Source organism: Musca vetustissima, unplaced genomic scaffold (genome assembly GCF_032173495.1).
Source record: "Musca vetustissima isolate MV318-11 ecotype Yass unplaced genomic scaffold, APGP_CSIRO_Mvet_v1 utg42679, whole genome shotgun sequence".
In the NCBI taxonomy this organism is placed as follows: domain Eukaryota; kingdom Metazoa; phylum Arthropoda; class Insecta; order Diptera; family Muscidae; genus Musca; species Musca vetustissima.
The window spans coordinates 102,832-124,549 of record NW_026876512.1 but is presented as its reverse complement, the minus strand read 5'-3'; the positions used below and the strand labels follow the sequence as shown (position 1 = coordinate 124,549).

General features: G+C 33.6%; 5 protein-coding genes across 5 annotated transcripts; 3 read left to right on the top strand and 2 right to left on the bottom strand.

The window, feature by feature from the left end:
- Positions 1–1,401: 1,401 nt before the first annotated feature.
- LOC133321077 (ATP-dependent RNA helicase ddx24) lies at positions 1,402–4,907 on the top strand. Its single transcript, XM_061530177.1, has 11 exons — positions 1,402–1,600; positions 1,660–1,921; positions 2,006–2,196; positions 2,485–2,929; positions 2,993–3,316; positions 3,387–3,506; positions 3,568–3,884; positions 4,085–4,220; positions 4,286–4,469; positions 4,534–4,662; positions 4,735–4,907. Exons 1-11 carry the CDS (start codon positions 1,415–1,417, stop codon positions 4,889–4,891), a joined length of 2,451 nt encoding a protein of 816 aa, XP_061386161.1. The 5' UTR covers positions 1,402–1,414; the 3' UTR covers positions 4,892–4,907.
- A 51-nt stretch (positions 4,908–4,958) lies between these two features.
- Positions 4,959–5,925, bottom strand: LOC133321073 (sister chromatid cohesion protein DCC1-like; the record flags this gene model as incomplete). Its single annotated transcript, XM_061530172.1, has 3 exons — positions 4,959–5,060; positions 5,292–5,455; positions 5,512–5,925. Coding segments are annotated over 3 exons (678 nt in total), but the record flags the coding sequence as incomplete, so codon positions are not given.
- A 90-nt stretch (positions 5,926–6,015) lies between these two features.
- Positions 6,016–8,812, bottom strand: LOC133321070 (sister chromatid cohesion protein DCC1-like). Its single transcript, XM_061530171.1, has 5 exons — positions 8,766–8,812; positions 8,606–8,687; positions 6,567–7,457; positions 6,347–6,510; positions 6,016–6,115 (listed from the first exon to the last, which is right to left on the bottom strand). The coding sequence occupies exons 1-5, from the start codon at positions 8,810–8,812 to the stop codon at positions 6,016–6,018; spliced, it is 1,284 nt and encodes a 427-aa protein (XP_061386155.1).
- Positions 8,813–9,552: 740 nt separating this feature from the next.
- On the top strand, positions 9,553–18,447 carry LOC133321069 (probable serine/threonine-protein kinase DDB_G0282963). Its single transcript, XM_061530170.1, has 4 exons — positions 9,553–9,997; positions 15,304–16,440; positions 16,561–16,940; positions 17,576–18,447. The coding sequence occupies exons 1-4, from the start codon at positions 9,553–9,555 to the stop codon at positions 18,440–18,442; spliced, it is 2,829 nt and encodes a 942-aa protein (XP_061386154.1). The 3' UTR covers positions 18,443–18,447.
- On the top strand, positions 13,032–15,229 carry LOC133321079 (uncharacterized). Its single transcript, XM_061530179.1, has 5 exons — positions 13,032–14,002; positions 14,062–14,109; positions 14,193–14,347; positions 14,412–14,565; positions 14,643–15,229. The coding sequence occupies exons 1-5, from the start codon at positions 13,921–13,923 to the stop codon at positions 14,765–14,767; spliced, it is 564 nt and encodes a 187-aa protein (XP_061386163.1). The 5' UTR covers positions 13,032–13,920; the 3' UTR covers positions 14,768–15,229.
- Positions 18,448–21,718: the final 3,271 nt, after the last annotated feature.

Genomic DNA, 21,718 nt, shown 5'->3' with positions numbered 1-21,718 from the left:
TGGTTTCCAGATACTTATTTTCCAGGATTATTTTGGACGGACAGACAAATCAATTTATTGGCCAACTGCGTCCAAGCTTGCGTTGACGTGCTGTCTTCACTTTGGACTTAACCGTCTTCCAGCCAACTATTCTACGGCTAAAACCATGCCACATAAATCTTTTCGCCGAATAAGCCCAAAAAAAAATTGGATGACCTCCTCCGTGCAACGACTTGGAGGGGCCAATGCTTGCCTTTTTAGTTGATGAGGATGTTGGCGAGATTTTATTTTGTTCGCTCGCAGGCATAAGGCACTCAACAATAAAAAACAAACACAAGTCTTAATAAATTTTGGGGATTTTTTTGTTTTTCTTGGGGATTTTTGTTTTGAAAATTTGTTATAAATTATAGTCTCTCGACCAAACACCAAATAAATTTGATCGAATTTTCCCCTCCGTTATGCCTTTTATACCCCCGCAGCCAGATGCCATTTTCCCTCTTTTCTGGGATTCTCGCGCATTTTCCGACATTTATCATTTTTCCTTTATCTTACCTCTTGATCCCTACACTCGACAGGGTTGTATTTGCCAGGCCTAAATTTCAGACCAGATGGCAACGCATGAATTTCTCAACCGCTGTACTGAGCTTACTGTATCCGGCTCACTTTTTTCTGGCCGGCAGCAGCAAACACATCATCTCGGATAATTGCTGCCGGTTGTGTTTTTTTTTTTTATTTTTATACAAAAAATTATATTCACATGCAACAGCTTCTTCACTTCGTCACTGTCACTGGGAAAGAAAAAAACAATAAAAACATCTTAAAATTCATAATCAATTAAGTCATGGGCATACAATTCAAATAACCAACCCATTTCCCTTTAACTTAGCATACTTTTTGAAATATTTGTATTGTTTAAAGCCAGCAAAAGTTAAATCTGGACCTCCATTAACGATTAAAGCAGAATTTCACAACATTTTGGCGCGCATTATTTTGTCATTTGTTCTAATCATATCACTCTAACACAATAGAGTAGTAAAAGAGTCTCTTGCATTTTAATTTGTTGTTATTTTATACACAAGTAATATTTATTTAATTTTAATAAATATATTGAAACATATATTTAACTTGGAGATCAATTCGTGCCACTAATAATGGTTTTAAATTAATTTACAATTAAATTTAACAGCCACAGAAGAAAAATAGCCTCCACCAGTTACGCAGAGTTGTTCTCTCTGTTTGACAGTTCTCTCAACACAACAAGAGTAGGGATACGCAGTTATGGTCAAAGTCGATCTAGTGATCCCCTCAACGCAATCATAACAAAACAAAAAAACACGTGCAGCCGGGATTGTTTTATGCAGCGGAGCATTAATTTATTAATTCAACAGAAATAAAACAATTTCTTAAGGAAAAAGGAAGCAAGAAGAACCCTATTATGGTCCAGAATAAACAGAAGGGTGGCCCCAAGGCCAAACTTCCCAGAATTAACAAAAATGATGCCAGTTGGGAGAAAGTCAAACTAAAAGGTAATGTTATCTCTGAGGATGGTGTGGGTTTGGAGGGTTTAATTGGTCTGGAGGTTTTGGAGAGCTATGATCCGAATTTGGTGGAGATGTCAAAGGTAGGTGGAGGAGACTACACATTGGAAATGATTTTTAAATTAAAATTCCTACTTTTTAGCCCAAAACAACACGCAAAGAAAAACGCATGGAACGTAAAAAGGCCAGCAAGAAACCCAAAAAAGAAGGTGAAGAAAAAGACGAGGAAGAAGATAGTGATGCTTCCCTCTCAGAATCCGAGGATGACAGTGATGATGACAACGAAGTCGGTGGCAAGAAAAGCAAAAAGGCTTCATACAAAGAACGTTTGGCATTGAAGCTGCAAAAACGCCGTGAAAGAAGGGAACAAAGGAAGCTGGAACGTAAATTGGCCAAGAAGGGTGGTCAAGGGGTTGCCGAAAAGGTTAATGAAACTAAAAATGATAAAAAGGCGAATAAGCAAAATAAAAAGAACAAAAACAAGAAAGGCAAGCAGGCGGAAAGTGAAGATGATGAGGAGGAGGAATACAACGAGGATCGTTTCAAGTTATTGAGGCCTCCAAAGGAGGACGAAAATGAAGAGGATGAAGAAGAAAAAGACAGCGATGAGGATGATAGTGATGATAATGAGGCACCCTCATTGGTGGATGGCAATGCTGTAAGCATGGATGATTTGGTGGTATGTATTTCAGGGCAAGATCAGTCATGATTTATTGTAAAATACTGCAAGATATGAATTACCATGATCCTTGACATTCAATGACTTATACACCATAAGCTCCTAGAATGTTTAATATTGAAAATAGGATACATGGGTTAATGTTTTGGACTATACCCACATGAAGGTCCCGCTTTTTAAAATATTTTTATATAATTTTTAAAAGAAGAGGCTTTAATTTGGTATTCCGTCCTTCTTTGCCCTAGAAGTTTTAATTTTAATAACGAAAAATTCCATTTTTCTTAACAGGGTTGGAATGGTCTCGGTGTCCCCGATTGCATACTAAAAGCCTTGGCCGAAAAAGGTTTCAAATCACCCACCGAAATTCAATCGAAAACATTGCCCGCCGCCATATTGGGTAAAAAAGATATTCTCGGTGCTGCGGAGACGGGTAGCGGCAAAACATTGGCTTTTGGTATACCTCTATTGGCGGGTATAATGGAATTGAAAAGGAAAAACTCAAAGACTGGTATAAGAAAACCTTTAACAAAGGCCAAGGACAAACATCAAGAAGCGGAAGAAGAATTGCCGCAGGGAGATGAATATGAAGTGCCCATGGAGGTGGATGAAGAAAGTGGCAATGAAAGCGAAGAAGATGAAAATCAAAGTCCTCTTTATGGTTTGGTGCTGACACCCACCCGTGAATTGGCGGTGCAGGTTAAAAATCACATTGAGGCGGCAGCCAAGTATACAGGTGGGTCGGAGGTTTTATTTTTTTCTTGAATAAAAATAATTAATTTTGAAATATTGTTTTTAGGCATTAAAGTGGCTGCCATTTTTGGTGGCTTGGCAGTGGCCAAACAGGAACGTGTTTTGAAAAAATGCCCGGAAATTGTGGTGGCCACTCCAGGACGTTTTTGGGAACTTTATCAGCAGGATAATAAACATTTAAGGCATTTGGAGGATATTAGCTTTTTGGTCATTGACGAAACAGATCGTATGGTGGAAAAGGGCCATTTTGAAGAATTGAGACAAATTTTGAAGCTCATCAATGACAATGAACAGAAGAAGCAATCGAGACAGAATTTTGTTTTCTCGGCCACATTGACATTGGTCCACGATTTGCCGGAACATATGCAGAGTAAGGGGGCACATAACAAAATGAGATGGAGAGAGGGAGATGATTATTAATTTTTTTCTTCTTTTTTTAGAGCGTAACTATGGCAAGCGTCCCAAATTTGTAAAACAAACTGCCGAAGATAAAATCCAAAATCTGATTGAGGAATTGGGTATATCACAACCCAAAATTGTGGATATCACAAGGTCACAACGTAAGTGAATGGGGAAACATTTATGAGATTGAAAATTTTAATATGTTTTCTTCTTCTTTAGAAACTGCCCAAAATCTGACGGAATGCCGTTTGATTTGCCCCTTGGAACAAAAGGATTATTATTTGTATTATTTTGTCCAAAGACATCCGGGACGTACCATTGTCTTTTGCAATTCCATTGATTGTGTTAAGAGATTGGCCAACCTCTTTGGCCTCTTGAAATGTGAACCCTTACCCTTGCATGCCAATATGATACAAAAACAACGTCTTAAGAATTTGGAACGTTTTCGTGATAATCCCTGTGGCCTGCTGATAGCTACCGATGTTGCGGCTCGTGGTTTGGATATACCCAATGTGGAACATGTTATACATTATCAGGTAAGATAATAATTTACAACTATAATGGATCACTAGGCCAACGACAACCAATCTCAAAACCTATTGGGTAAAAACAACAGGCTAAGCTACCAACAAGTCGTATCTAGTCTCCAGTCCAGAGGCTGTTACCTCAGTTCTTTCTTTACTTTAAATTAATGTTAATTGTATTTATTGCATATTAAAAATTCTGTTTTTTTTAGGTACCCCGTACAAGTGAAAATTATGTCCATCGTTCCGGTCGTACAGCCAGAGCCAATAAGGATGGTATAACTGTGATGTTTATGGAACCCGGTGAAGTGAAGAATTATGTGAAGCTTTATAAAACTTTAGAGAGAAGTACGAACTACTTTTATATAAACAAAATATATTGCTTACCTTCAAAAAATATTCTAAAATTGCAGCTGAGGATTTGCCCCTTTTCCCCGTCTCGGAACGTTATTTGGCTGCTGTTAGAGAACGTGTGGATTTGGCCCGGGAAGTTGATCGCCAAGAATTGAAATTGAAACGGGTGCAAAGTGAAATGGGTTGGATGAAGAAGACAGCCGAAGAAATGGATATGGTTATTGAGGGCTACAATGATGAATCGTAAGTCGAAGGGAAATTGATTATAAATCTTAAATAAATTTGAATTGTTTTTTTTCCTTTCCAGTGGCAGTGATCAAGACGAAGATGCCTTTATCATAGAAAAACGACGCAATCGCATTCACCTGGCCAATGTAAGGCAACAATTGAAATCGTTATTGGCCACACCAATTTTCCCACGAGGCTTTAGTTTCAAGTAGGTTCATGGAATTGTTTATATTTTGATTTTAAATTGATTGAAAAATTTGCTCCACCAAATTTCCTTTAGATATCCCACGGCCACTGGTGGTTTGCAAGTGCCTGATATATCTGCCGGACCCGTACAAGATAGTGACCAAAAACCCAATACAGCTGTCAAAGCAATGCAGGAAGCTATTGAGGATATGAAAAAGGCAAAGAAAATGCGTAATAAAAAGAAAAAATAAATTTGATTTTGTAAATAATAATATTTTTGTTGTAGTAAAGTAATAATAAAATAATTCCTAGTAGTTACTTTAATGTTTAGTAACATAATAACGAACACCATTTTCCATTAATGAGCGGGCATATTTGGCCATAATCTGAGAAACGGAAAGGATGGGGGTGGAGAAGCATCTGAAAAGAAAGGAAAAATATGAAACATTTTATTCCAAAAAGAAAATGAAAATATTCTTAAAAAAATGTAAAAGTTTTTAAAAAAATCCACGCCTTCTTAGCCCTCGAAAAAATAATTTTGTAAATTCTCGCCTTCTTAGGTCTTGAAAAAATATTTTTTAAAAAATCCACGCATTCATAGGTCTTGAAAAAAATGTTTTTTAAATCTCCTTCAAAAACATTTCTACTTACTCAATATAAGGTTCAATTTCATCCAAAGTCCATTTCGGTTTGGTTTTAAACAGCATTCTCATGCGATCATGTATATTCAGGGGCAAATTTTCTTCCGCCAATGAGCGTATACAAGGCACCGCACCTTCCTTATCGAATATACCCAAACCTCTTAGATATTTTTCCTAAAAAAATACATTTTTAATTTTTCAAAATTCTCAAATTATAATTCTTTACTCACATCACATTTCATGCCCTCGGGCACAGCCTCTTGCCAGGTGCTTAAAAACTCATCCACCCGAAATTTCAAACCTGGTTGTAAAATATTTTGTGCCACAATTCGGGCCACCAAATCTTCCTTATAAGTATAACGATTTTCCTTCCCCTCTGTGGGTATAGTGTAGACATCAAAGAGGCCCTCAACAATTTGTTTTGAGGCAATACCCTCCAAAGCATTGATGGTCTCTTCACGTTCCACCTCATCAAGAGGCCAGGAATTTTCTGCAATCAATCCCACCATCAAGTTGACAATACGATATTCATATTCACATTCTAGGACACGCATCCACCCTTCAAATTCTATGGCACGATACTGTTTTAGACCCTCAACAAATTCCTTACGACTACATTGTATGGTGTCCAATAATTGATTGAACGTAATAAAAAGAAAAAATAAATTTGATTTTGTAAATAATGATATTTTTGTTGTAGTAAAGTAATAATAAAATAATTCCTAGTGGTTACTTTAATGTTTAGTAACATAATAACGAACACCATTTTCCATTAATGAACGGGCATATTTGGCCATAATTTGGGAAACGGAAAGGATGGGGGTGGAGAAGCATCTGAAAAGAAAGGAAAAATATGAAATATTTTATTCCAAAAAGAAAATGAAAATATTCTTAAAAAAATGTAAAAATTTTTAAAAAAATCCACGCCTTCTTAGCCCTCGAAAAAATAATTTTGTAAATTCTCGCCTTCCTAGGTCTTGAAAAAATATTTTTTAAAAAATCCACGCATTCATAGGTCTTGAAAAAAATGTTTTTTAAATCTCCTTCAAAAACATTTCTACTTACTCAATATAAGGTTCAATTTCATCCAAAGTCCATTTCGGTTTTGTTTTAAACAGCATTCTCATGCGATCATGTATATTCAGGGGCAAATTTTCTTCCGCCAATGAGCGTATACAAGGCACCGCACCTTCCTTATCGAATATACCCAAACCTCTTAGATATTTTTCCTAAAAAAATACATTTTTAATTTTTCAAAATTCTCAAATTATAATTCTTTACTCACATCACATTTCATGCCCTCGGGCACAGCCTCTTGCCAGGTGCTTAAAAACTCATCCACCCGAAATTTCAAACCTGGTTGTAAAATATTTTGTGCCACAATTCGGGCCACCAAATCTTCCTTATAAGTATAACGATTTTCCTTCCCCTCTGTGGGTATAGTGTAGACATCAAAGAGGCCCTCAACAATTTGTTTTGGGGCAATACCCTCCAAAGCATTGATGGTCTCTTCACGTTCCACCTCATCAAGAGGCCAGGAATTTTCTGCAATCAATCCCACCATCAAGTTGACAATACGATATTCATATTCACATTCTAGGACACGCATCCACCCTTCAAATTCTATGGCACGATACTGTTTTAGACCCTCAACAAATTCCTTACGACTACATTGTATGGTGTCCAATAATTGATTGAATGTAAACAACAATTTACGATCTATTGCCTCTTCATGTTCGGGGCCGGAATAACGTGTCAATTGTAGTAGATCACCCATTTTACGAAATTTCGGTCGTATTTCACGACATTCAAAATATTCATGAAATATTTTTAGAATTTTCCTCTGCTCCAAGGTACGTTCCATTAACAAATCGTCATCGGCACTATCGTTTAGACTGCGTTCGAGGGAAGTATTATTGGCGGTACGTGGACTTTTCAATGGTGATGTACTGGTGGCGGCGGCAAATTTTAAATCGGGTATCAACAGTAGGCTATTGGAAATTTCTGCTGCCTTTACATCATAGGTTTTTTCATCGGTACACAGTACCACCTTCTCATTGTGACCACCTTTGAAGTATAAAGATTGTCCTTCGTGGATTTGTTTGATCATGTGATCATCCAATTCGAGAAGTTTTAGATTGTCGCTAACAATTTCAGCGGATGGATAGTAAATGGCCTGAAAGGAGAGACAATAATTTGATTAGAGATATAGAGTAACTTCGGGTAATGTGGACCACCATTTTCTTTTTTTTATATTGTGGGCGTAACAAAGGTAAAAAATAAAAACAAATTGTTTTCTCAACATGGTAGATTTGTTGGCTAATTATACTCCAGGTCAAAAATTATATATATTTGTCCATAAAAATGTTATTGCATTATATTTCAAAAAACTCTAAACTGCAAATAAAAATAACTTGGCGGGTAATGTGGACCAGTGTGTGTGGGTAATGAGGATCAGTAAGTTAAAGGTAGGTTGTGGATTAATTGTGATAAATTTCAATTTATTGGACTCTTGGGTAACAATGAATGCAAAAATATATGGATCCATGTTTTAGAATAGCCCCCATTTAAGGGTACCACCCCATTTGCGGTATTTTGAAGGTCCTTGCTTCATTATCCAACCGAGGCACCTATAATTTCGGATATAAAGTTTTCAGAGGATAAATACCTCCTCGCATATTAAATGCGTCTTTGTTTCGAACTCGTCCTCATGAAAATGTCCCACTTTTTTATAGTGGTCCACATTACCCGACATTGAATATTTTTATTTAAAAATAATTATCGGCTTCAAAAATGAATAAAAATTTAAAAATAACCGATTGTAATTACAGATAAACGTGTATTTTTGTTAAAGAAAACAAGAAAACCACATAACCTCTTTATATTCGAGAAAAACAAAATGTTCGACTATTTTACAAAATCGTTCGACTATTGTGCTTTAAAATTTTTAAATCACACTTTTACAATCAGAGCAACATTTTCACCTACTAAATTTTCAACATTGCAATTATTTATTAAAAACCAAGTTTGATGTTTGTTTTCACTAATTAGGAAAACATTTACCAAGGCGGCATTGACTTATTTCAAGCATTTTATTAGATATGGGGGGTGGTCCACATTTGACGCATGGTCCACATTATCAGAAGTTACTCTATCATTGAAAAATCAGGAATTTCAGATTAGGTGCTCCTTAAAATATAGACCGCATAAAATCGACTAAGACATAAGCTCGTCTATAAAGACTCAGTTTAACTCTTCTAATAAAGACTCGTATATAAAATCTCCCTCCAGTTCGTCTGGGTCGCAAAATGTATTAACAATTACCTGTGTTATATGCGTTAGATTCCTTTCATCCAATTTGGCATGTTTGATTATGCCCTTGACATCATCCAAGTTGCGGACATACCTAGATGTAGAAATAATCATGATTTCAATCCCAAGACACATCCCAAAAAATAAAATTTTCTTCACACTTCTTACTTACAATGTCTCCTCTGGCTCCTCCACTTCCATATATGACTCTTCTGCCATTGTTGTTGTATTTACAGTTTACCAAATAAATATATTTTATAATAATTAAATTATTTTAATTGAATTTAATTTAAAACAAATAAAAGAATCAACAAATTGTTTCCCCTATTGGTGTCTTCGCTGAAAGGCGCCAAAACTAAAACAGCTGATTTTGATTAGTGAGAGCTCGAGAGAGTGACAACAGTTAAGTAGTTGGTAATCGTTACTAAAGTCAACAGCAAAGAGGGGGATATTTTACCATTGGAAACAACAACAACAACAATGTGAGTATTGCTGTTCCCATTGTCCATTACCTATTCCTATTGCCTTTTCCCTTTTCTGCTATGGCAATATTTCCTTTGGATCTATAAAAACCCTTTGCCTGTAACATTTATTTTAACGCCGTTACTCATTTGCCATCCATTGTTTGCCCTCTCTCTCTCTCCCACATAACCCATCAAAAACATGCATCACTGTTCGTTCTCTCTCATCATTGCCTTTATTTGGTAATGGGAGAGTCCTTTTCTTTGCCATTGTTGTTGTACATAACACAATAAGAACAAGAGGAACAAGAAGCACAGAAGGAAAAAGAAAGAAAATTTAGTTACTTAGGTTTTTTTACATGTAGAAGAATATGTTAGTCATTTTTAATAAGAATTTATTTGTTTTTTGTTGAAAAAAAATCGAAGAAATTTAATACTCCTCTACTCTTTAAAAGTCAATCCTTGTTGTTGTGTTAAACTTGATATTATCCTGCCATTATGGAATCAAATGAAATTTCGATGTTAACAGATATTAAATTAGATATCTATGATAAACGCCCATTATCGTTGAAATTCAAAGCATGGACACGATGTGAAGTGAAAATCGAAGCCATTAAATGTTTGCCCTGTTTCCTAAGGATCACAATAAAATCTTTGGAAATGGAATCGCAGCAGCCAGCCTCAGGAGGAGGTGACACACAGTTGTGTGTATCGGTTAATGTGCCTGGTGTCAGCATCAGTTTGGCCACCTCGCGTACCAAACAATTTTCGTACGGTTTGTTCTGGACCCATAATCGTCGTGATTGTTTTATCTACTTTGCCGAGGACACAGAGGCCACCTGTCGCAAACACATGAAATGGATTAAGAAATCGATTAAGAATTTAGAAGTATACAGACAAGTGTTCTTTGAACAACGCCGCAGCAGTAGGGCGGGTACGAAAAGTGAATTGAGGTAAGTTGGAAATTGAAATGTGGAATTTTTTTGGTTTGAAATAAATTGTAAATGGATTTTTATTATTTTTCTAGAAAGATTAATTACATATCTATATAAAGTTCTCTTCAGGTCGTCAATAAAGATTCCTTTAAACTCATCTAAAAATACTCTCTTGTGGTCGTATCAAAAGACTCCCTTTAGGTCACCTAAATGGATTCCGTTTGGGTCGCCTAAAAGACTTCCTTCAGCTCGTCTAAAAATACTTCCTTCATCTCGTCTAAAAAGACTCTTATTCAACTCCTCTATAAAAAATCCCTTCAGCTCGTCTGAAAAGGTTCACTTCAGCTCGTCTAAAAAGATTAACTTCAGCTCGTCAAAAAAGATTGCCTTCAGCTCGTCTAAAAACACACCCTTCAGATAGTCTATAAAAACTTCAGCGTTTCTAAAAATACTCCCTTCACCTCGTCTAGAAATACTCCCTTCAGCTCGTCTAGAAATACTCCCTTCAGCTCGTCTACAAAGACTCCCTTCAGCTCGTCTACAGAGACTCCCTTCAGCTCGTATACAGAGACACCCTTCAGCTCGTCTACAAAGACTCCCTTCAGTTCGTCTACAGTGACTCCCTTCAGCTCGCCAAAAAGACTTCAGAAGTGCAGATTTTTTAAAGAATATTTGGTCTAGGACCATCAGGTGCGTAGATTTTGTAAAAAAATATTTTGTCTAGGATCCCCAGGACCGTAGATTTTTAACGAATATTTTGTCTAGGGCCTTCAGGATCGTAGATTTTTCACGAATATTTTGTCTAGGATCTTCAGGAAGGTAGGTTTTAAAAAATATATTTTGTCCAGGACCTTCAGGAGCGTAGATATTTTACAAATATTGTGTCTAGAACCTTCAGAACAGTAGATTTTTAAAGAATATTTCGTGTAGGGCCTCCAGGAAGGTAGGTTTTAAAAAATGTATTTTGTCCAGGACCTTCAGGACCGTCGATTTTTTTTCTGGAACCTTCAGGAAGGTCCGTTTTGTCCAGGATATTCAGGATGGTAGATTTTCTACGAATATTGTGTCTAGGACCTTCAGGACATTAGATTTTTTAACGAATATTTTGTCTAGGGCCTTCAGAAATGCCTTCAAATTGAATGTATGAAACGTCTACTAATAGATATTCAGAATATCCTTCTTATAATCTCCTTAATGAAGACCTGAATAGACTTGTGAGAGAAGATCCGAAAATCTTTCTAGCAGTTTTCTAAAAAAAATTACTACGAAAGGCTTTTTAAGAACTGGAAAATATCTCTTAGTGGTCAAGATGATAGCTCTTCTAAAAGATCAGATCAGTAATTCCTGAGCTTAGTCATTTCTTCAGAATCTTCTTATAGAACATCTCAGGATCTACTAAAAAAATATTTTTAAAAATCCACACCTTCCACTAGACCTAAAAAATATTTTTAAAAATTCGCGTCTTCCATCAGATCAGATCAGTAATTCCTGAGCATAGTAATTTCTCTCTATCCTCCCTAACCTCAAATATTTTATTTTTAATAATTCCTAACCACAATCATCATTTTCTCTCTCTCTCTCTCGATCTCTTCCCTAACCTCAATTTATTTATTTATTTTTTTTTTTAATTCTCTCTCTTTTTCTCTCCCTCTCTCTTACCCAGTGGGAAAATGGAGAATGCATTACATTGATAATGAATAATTTCTTGCATTATATGATTTACATTACAGAATTTGTCTAAAATATTCGAGAAAAGAATGCAATTTGAGAAAAAAATGATTATAACATTATTGTTATGGAATGCATTATATTATTCATCCCAATAGAAGCGAAATGGTAATTTCATTTGACGAAATCTGCAAATTGATTACCGTCTATATTCCAGAATCTATACATAATGGAATGTGTAGTTTCATAGTTTTTTTCTTGTTTTTTTTTTTGTGTCCCGTTATTTTCGGGCGACTTCATGTCGCGTTATTGTTGAAATTTGTAAATTTGTTTAGTTTTGTTTCATTTGTGTGACAGTGAAGACGTAAGTTTATAAAATGTATTCAAAGCGACATTGGAGGCGTTTAATATCACATAAAAATAAACGTTGTGCAAGTGCATCAAATGAAAATAATTTAATTTGTGCAAGTGAACAAAATATTTGTGTAGAAGAAATTCCTACTTTGAATATAGAAAACGAAGAAGAAGAAGCAGAAGAAAGTTTTGACCGCAGATTAACAAATTGGGCAGTGAAACATAATATATCTAGAGAGTGTTTTGATGACTTATTAAAAGTTTTATCTTCCGAAAGTCTGTCAGTTAATATGCCAGTGTCATCCAAATCCTTAATTAGAAACCAAACATGTACCCTTAGGACAGTGACACCTGGTTCATATCTGCACATTGGACTAAAAAATCAACTGTTAAAACTCGAAAGTATAATAAAACATTGCGATAACATTTATTTAGATATAAATGTGGATGGAATTCCACTCTATAAATCTTCTAGTTTGGCACTATGGCCAATTTTGGCAAGAATTGCCGATAACCCGAGAGCTAAAGTTTTTCCAATTGGAATTTATTTAGGAACCATAAAGCCGTTTAGTGTAAATAGTTATTTACACGACTTTCTTAAGGAATTCAATGATTTAAAAGAAACTGGTCTTCAACTTGGAGAATTAAATATTTCAATAAAAATAAGAAGCTTTATCTGTGATGCTCCCGCACGCGCGTTCCTTTGTCAAACCGTTGGTCACAATGCCTTAGAGGGATGTTGCAAATGTACGCAAATAGGTAGGCGACTAGAAAATAGAACGGTTTTTAGTACGACAGTTGCATCTCCCCGAACTGATGAAGATTTTAAAGATAGAAAAAATGTCAGTTTCCATAGACTAAGTATGGATGCGACTTTAGGACTAGAGGATATTGGAATTGGTATGATAAGTCAATTCCCTTTAGATCCTATGCATCTCATTGATTTAGGTGTTGCAAAAAAAACTATAATCTTGCTTTTAGGTAACAAAACTAAAACTAAAATAAATCAGATCAAAAAAGATGAAATTTCGTTCAAATTAGCATCCCTTGTCCCATTTATAACTAGGGAGTTTTGTAGAAAACCTAGAGGTTTAAAGGAAGTACATCGTTGGAAAGCAACTGAATTTAGGCAGTTCGTTTTATACACTGGAATAGTTATTTTGGCAGATATTGTTGACAACGATTTTTACTATCATTTTTGCTTATTACATTGTGCATATAGGATTCTGATAGCAGAACAAAGTTATCATAAATATTTAGACACAGCATCACAAATGATACAATACTATGTCGAATCCTTCCCAGTGATATTTGGCGAACATTATGTTTCGTACAATGTACATTCACTACTGCATCTTACGGAGTGTGTAAAAAAAGTAGGATTTTTGGGAAGTTTTTCAGCCTACGACTTTGAAAATTTTTTGCAGCACTTAAAACAACAAGTTAAGAGCCCCAGAAATATATTGCAGCAATTAAATAATAAAATTGTACATGATAATTATATAGACGATACTGAGGAGAGTGCAGTAAAATATGATAGAAAAGGAGTAATAACATCTCTAAATCTTCCAGGATTCTATTTAAGTTTGAAAAGTGCCGATAAATTTTGTTTTGTTAAATCTGGATTCGCAGTAGAAATAAAACATTTCTCTAATGACGAAAATAAACTCTTTATAGTTGGACATAAAATTTTGAATTGCACAAATTTTTATACGGAGCCGATGCAATCATTAGAAATTGGAATATTTTTAAGCGAAGGATGCACTTGCACAACTGCTGAACAGTTTAACTGTGATGATATATTATATAAATTAATTCGATTGCCATACCAAAATAAATTTGTATTCCTCCCAATTCTCCATAAACAGAATTAAATTCTCAAGATTGATACCAAACCAAAACTTTTAAAATGTCTATAATAAAAAAACAATTTGTGTCACCTCTTGCACCCCAGAACGCAATACTTCAAACTGACGAAAATAAAAAATCAGGTAAAATACTTTAAATATATATACATTAATAAATAAATAACATATTTCTTATATTATAGAATTGGCCCGAATAGAAGATATTGAGAAAAACATTAAAATACTAAATGGTAAGTATTTTATTTCATAAACATTACATCATAAATAATTTTATATATATTTAAATCAACACTTTAATTTCATACTTTTGCAGATAAATTTGATACATGTATAAATGTACTGACCAAAATTGAAATAAAACTAGATACTCTATTGACACAGGATGCGAAAAAAATATACTTTCCCATACAAAATGAGGCAGATCTCCACAAAGTTGAGAAAAAAATTGGGGAAGACTTCGCTTCGTTTGTAAGTATTGAATAATATTAAAAAATGCTAATATGATTATTAACGACAAATTCTTTTTTTCCAGATACCCATCATGGAAAGAATATTGTTTCCTTCTGGAGTTGTAAAAAACTTATGTAGAGTACTTTCCGAAGAATTGATTATGAACTATAACTTTGAAGGAATAAAAGGAAAAATGGCTTTTAAGTCCTTTGAAAATATAAATAAGTTAATGTATGGTAAGTAAAATTGTTCAAATTTTCTACATTAAATACTTTTAGAATATACATATTAATACATATATTATTTTTTGCAGAGGTGTCAAAGAGGGAAGGATACGACGAGAAGGAATATAAGAAGGATGTTAAAAAGGCATTCCATTTGATAAAATTAAGGCAGTTTAAGAAAACACATCTCGCTAAAAAACGTAGCGAGAAATAAGAATTTATTTAAACATAATCCAAAAATGAATTACATTTTATGTTTTTGTATGTATTCACAATGAGTTTGTTTGTTTATGTTTTTGTATTCTAAGAATACGTACATATATTTATGAAATACATATAAACTATGTTTATTATTAATAAATTATTTTATTATATTTCAAATTAAAAGAACATAATTTTAATGTATTCTGGGGGAATGAATTATAAAACAAATGATAAAGTATTAATTATTTAATGCATTGGGATACATCAATTATATAATGTATACTTAAAAGATTGTCCAAAATGCATTATATAGATTGCATTATATTACGAATCGCTTAGGCAAACAAAAGGAATGCATTATTTTCCTAGGACATGGACCGTGTTAACAATAATGAATTCTGGAATGTATAAATCATAGTGTTTATGCATTACCTCTTCGTTTACCATACCTTCCATTTTCCCACTGGGTACCTAACCACAATTTAACTTTTTTCAACAAATGTATGTTTTTCACTCTTTTCAGTGCCGTTAAAGATGCTCTGGCAGCCTTGGGACCCCTACCACAAATTCCCATTTCAAATAATAGCTTTAATTGGTCGGGTGGTCGTTTATCACGAGCTTCGGAAATCTATGAGGAAATATTTGAAGGTAATATACCACCACGCCTATCCCGCAGACTTTCACGAGCCTCTATTGCCTCGGGTATCTATGAAGAAATGAAACCATGTTCACAGAGTATCATCAATGCCATAATGGAAGAACATCTGGATTGTCCACCACCTTTACCCCCACTGCCGCCACATCGTAAACGTATCAATACTCTGGAAAGTGAAATGACCGGGTCGCTAAATGATATACCACGTTCTAATACAAATCCCGAAGTGGACTTGGCTAAAAAGAAAAAATATAAAAATGTTTTGGATAACATTTTCGGTACGGGTCGTTCGAAGCGTGCGGAAAGTGTTAGTGAGTCGCAGGCATGTACCATGGAGGATATTATTAATGGTAGCACAGGGGGTGCGGGAGGCCATCGTGATACGGATAAAGACGACTTTGGTAATCCTTTGTATGCCAATGAAATTTTAAAACGTCCCGAAGTGATGGCCATTAGCCAAAGTAAACGGAACAGTTTCTCCAGTCCCGATTTATCGAAAATCAACTTTTTGGATACCTTTGATGAGGAGAAGATTGCAGCTTTGTTGCTGCTACAATCATCATCCAATGATGAACTGGAGCAGGATCATGAATTTGTCGAAGTTGATGGTGTCCACAATTATAGCTCCTTGAGTTTAGACGACTCCTCAATTGGCCATTGCAATTCTCGTGCTGTTCTCAAACGTTTGCATGCCTTGAAATCGAAATCGGGTTCCTTGGAAAGTTTAAATATTTCCGAACAATTGCCACAGAATTTTAATTTCTCTGCATGTAATACCTCCTCCATCAATCTAGTGGGTGCCAGTGGTGCGGTACCATCCCTGCAGATAATGAAACGTAATAAAATTGTCATCGAAGATGATCTGACGGGTTATTGTATTATGGCTCCGATACAAAATAAAAAGACTGAAAATCGTGAAACCACCAATACTGCCACCTCCTCGACAACCTCATCTACATCATCGGGTTATTCCACTGGGTCATATTGTTCCACCACCTCATCATCCTCTTCATCGAATTCTGAGCCAAATAAAGAACTAAATAACGAAAGAAATGGCGCCGAAGAACCCCTGAAGCCTCTACCCCTCAAGGCCAAAAAATCCCAAAAACAAAAAGAGGAAGAAGTAGAAAGTGACTACGATATGGTACCGCTGCGCAAAACTCCCATTCCCGTTAATGATAGCAATATCTATGAAAATATGCAGGTTGGATCACCATTAAATGCCAGTATCATACTCAAACCGCATGAGCATACCCCACCGCTGAATAAAGATTTCAGTGGTAATCTCTATGAGAATCTACTGACCATTAAGGCAGCCCAAGAATTGGAACAACCAATGCCAGTGACAATATGTACAAGTACACCCACCGATTCGGCATCGGAAAAAGATTCTCCCGCCGTTATGGCAGCTGCTGAGGAACATGAAAATTATTATCAAACCCCGAGGAAATCTATAATCAGCATCGATGATAAGGTACCCTCATATTATCCCAATAGTTGTGATACAATGAAAATGAAAAGGGGGTCCGTTAGTCCATCGAAGTTGCAGACAACACCACCAACGGCATATAAATCGGAAGAGAAGGAGGTGAGTTGGATTAATGAATATTTATTAAATATTTAGATATAAGAGGGCGGAAATGCAACTAACAAAGACCAGGATATTTCCATAGAAATTTGAGGATGTTAGCAAAGATCTCAGGATCTTATATAGAAGATCTCAGGATCTTCTCATAGAAGACTCCAGGATCTTCTCATGGAAGATCTAAGGATATCCTCATAGAAGATCTCCGGATCTTCTCATAAAAGATCTCAAGATCTTCTCATAGAAGATCTCAAGATCTTCTCATAGAAGATCTCCGGATCTTCTCAAAGAATATCTCAGGATCTTCTCATAGAAAATTTCAGGATCTTCTCATAGAAGATCTCAGGATCTTGTCATAGAAAAGCTAAGGATCTTCTCATAGAAGATCTCAGGATCTTCTCATAGAAGATCTCAGGATCTTCTCATAGAAGATCTCAGGATCTTCTCATAGAAGATCTCAGGATCTTCTCATAGAAGATCTCAGGATCTTCTCATATTAGACCTTAAAAAAATATTTTTAAAAATCCACGACTTCTATAAGAACTTGACAAAATATTTTTATTTTTCCTTTTTTCCAGAAATCATCCCACCATTTGGGTCTTAAACATTTGGTCAACATCAAAATGCGCCGAGAACGCAAAGAGAATCTGTACATATCATCGCCCCAGAAAATCATGGATCAGCGTAAGAAGTCCTCCAACCAGACGACAGCGGCAATAGGTAGCGGTGGAGGTACCTCCACCATACCTCGACGTACCCAAAATGCTCAAAAAATCTCGGAAAATGTTTACACCGTCAATATCAATAAACGCAGATCTCTAATGCTCAATACAAATAACAATAACAACAATAATACCGAAAAATCTTCCTACAATGATCTCAATGACGATGCCGTCCAATTGAAGGAGCAGCTACAAACGGAATTGCTACAATTGGCTTTATTGCAAAATATTGATTTTAAATTTGATGATACGATTAATGGTGGTGGCGGAAGTATGGCAGAGGATCCATCTACCACAAACTCTACTCCCAATAAGGATCGCATGGAAAAGGATTACAACACCACCCCCAAACAAAGTGGTATACGCCGTTTGGAGGAGGCAGAATTGGAATATGAAAATTGTTACAAGGCAACCAAAGATGCCACACGTCTCCTGCACAAATATGCCACATTGGCACCCAAGCAATCGATGCGTATCAAACAACAGCTACAGCAACATTTGAAAAACAATCCCAAGGATTTAATGACACAATCGGCCAAATTGGAATCATCCTCCTCACCCGTAAGTAATGGCATTGCCGGTGATCTATCATCCACGGCCACCGCTCAAGTTATGGGTACGAAAAAATTCGGTTCATTACCTCGTTTTAAGAAAATCGATTTCTCACCGCTCAAATTTAAAATTAACAATGTTTTACAAAGAAATCAGCATAGCGAATTTTGAGCTTCAAAATTATTTATTTATTTTATTTTTTTAATTTAAAAACTACTCTCATGTAATGTAAATTTTAAAAAAGCTTTAATTTATTTTAACAGCCTTTCTTTTTAAGAATTTAAACAAAAAAGAACTCGAACTTCCATTTCAAGTGTTTCATTAGCTTGTTATATTTATTTAAGTGAATTTTTATTTAAGATAATTTTTATTTAATGCATTTTATATATTTAATAAATTTTTTCTATTTAATATTTTTTATTCATATTTTTTATCTATGTAAATTGAATTAAAAAAAAAAAAACAAAAATACTCGTTTTTACTGTCTCATTTTTATTGTGATCATATATATACAATTATTATTATTATTTCTTTTATTTTATTGCATATTTATTTGAAAAATAAAAGCTAAGTTTTACGATGTTTATAATTTTTTAATTTAAATTTTGTTTTTATTTTACTTCTTCTTTTGCCATATATTTAGCTAGGTCAATTAACGATTAAACTAAAACAAAGACTTTTATTGCAAGCAAATTAATTTGATTAGTAAAAATCAGTATTATAGATTATATATAAAATTATTTGAAAAAAAATAATGTGGTCAGATTTTTATAAAACTAGAAATATAGAAGAAAATTATTTTACAATTTGTTTAAAGAAGAAACAAATCGTAGTATCAAAGTATAGCTATTTTGGCAACATAACCTAACCTCAAACTTTAAATATATCTATTAAATAAATATTAATTTAAATAAATCTTTATAACATGAATTAGAAGAATAACATTATAGAAATATATATTTTTTTATTATTTTTTAAAGAAAGAAAAAAATCTTAGTTCTTTTTTTAAATAATGCAATTCATAAATATAAGCGATTTTGGCAACATAACCTCAAAATATACATTGAATAAGGGACAAATTTGCCAATATAATCGCAAAATTTAAAAATGATCACATTAATATTTCAATAATATTAATTTGAGAACATAACCTCAAAATGTTACTTCCACAAAGGCAAAAGTTTGTAACATAACCTCAAATTTTAATAATAATGAAACATAAATATCAAGTAGAATACATTTTTATAAACCTAGGAATGTATAAAAAATTTATTTCAGTATTTTTTAATGAAGCAAAATAGCTTCGTTTCTTTAATAACCTCAAAAAATAAGGGTTTTTATTTTGAGGTTATGTTCTTAACCTCAAAATATAGGTTAAATAAGGAAAAAAAGATACCAACATAACCTCAAAATTTGAAAATAAGCACATACATATTGTAATAATTTTTTTAACTTCAATAATGAAAATTTTGTCAATATAACCTCAAATTTGTAGGTTATATACATGTATATTAAAAATGAATGCGATCAGATGCCTTATAAAACCCGGAAAAATTAAATTCAAATTAAAAACAAAAAATATTTTAGTATTTTTTATTGAAGATAAATATCTTTGTATTTTTTTAATCCATAACCTCAAAAAATAAGTTTTTTTAAGAACATAACCTCAAAATATTGGTTGAATAAGGGAAAAAAGATACCAAAAACCTCAAATTTTGAAAATGATCACATACATAATTTAATAATTCTTTTTTTGGAACAAAATTTTCAAACTTCAATTTCAAAATTTTTAAAACTTCAATAATGGAGATTTTGTCAATATAACTTCAAATTTTTAGGTTATATACATGTATTAAAAATGAATGCGACCAGATTTTATATAAACTTAGGAATATGTAAAAAAAAGTATTTTATTGTTCTCTTTAAAAAAATAATGTGAGCTTGTATTGACCAAATCTTTTGTAAGAAAATCGTGTTAAAAATTACATTTTGACAAATGTGAGGTTATGTATATGGTAGTTATATCTAAATCTGAAGCGATTTTCATGAAACTTAACACACATCATTCCACACTTAATTCAATACACTGTGCCAAATTTCGTGCATATCGACTTACCATTCTATTAATTGGACGCGCTATATCCTGAACCAATTTTCACAAAATTAACACACAACATTCTAGGCTTAATTCAGTACGCTATGCAAAAATTCGTGCATATCGAATAATATTTAGGCACATTGGCGCACCATTTACCTTAAATCGGACGAAATTATATATGGCAGCTATATCTAAATCTGAAACGATGTTTCCCAAATTTCAATAGGGTTCGTCCTTAGGCCAAATACATGAGCTGTGCCAAATTTCATCGAGATCGGATGATAATGCGACCTGTACTTTGTTTACAATTTAACATCGGACGGACGGACATGCATAAATCGACTCTGAAAGTGATTCTATGCATATTCTCAAAAGAAACCATGTGTCTATCCCGTTTCCTTTTGCTCTATACAAACATATGCACAAAGTCATAAAACACTGTACCACAGTGTGGTGAAGGGTATAAAAATTGAGGTTATATTTAACGTAATTATCGCAATTTTTTAAACACATTTAATGGGTTAGTTCATTTCGGAGTTTATAATAGGAACTTAATATTGTTCAAATAATCATTGTATTAACATAAATGTTAGGTATATTTCCATATTTTATAAATTTTTAAAATTTGAGGTTATGTTGAAATATTTATACAAATTCTTTGATACCAAAATATTTTAAACGTCTATAGAATAGATTATTTATCAACAATTATAAAGAATATTAAAGGGATGGGATTAAAAAATAATAATTAATAGCGGTACATAATTTAAAACATTTTTATCCTAAAAGAAAATGAGGTTATGTTCACAAAATAAAAAAAAACAATTCAAACTAATTTTTTTTATTTCAATGCTTATCAAAAACCTAGAAAAGAAATTATGTTCAGCCTAAAATTAAAAAAAAAAATGAGGTTATGTTACTAAAACTAAAAAAAAAGTAGGGTTATGTTCAAAAAATTAAAAAAAAATACCAACAGTCAATTTCTGTAAAGCTCAAAAAACACTAAATTTTTAAATTCTTTAATTGTTTTAAACTAATTTGCTTATGAGGTTATGTTACAAAAACTAAAAAAAGTTGGGTTATGTTCAAAAAATTAAAAAAACAATACAAACAACTAACTTTTTTTCAATGCTCAACAATGACCTGGAAAAAATAGACTATATTATCAGCCTACAATTAAACTAATTTGCTTATAAGGTGAAAATGAGGTTATTTTACAAAAACTATAAAAAGTTGGGTTATGTTAAAAAAATTAAAAACTAAAGAAAATTGTTTTATTCCCAATCGTAAAAAAATATAACGGTTTGTGTTACAGAAATCCTTCTTCTCAAACATAACCTATAAAACGC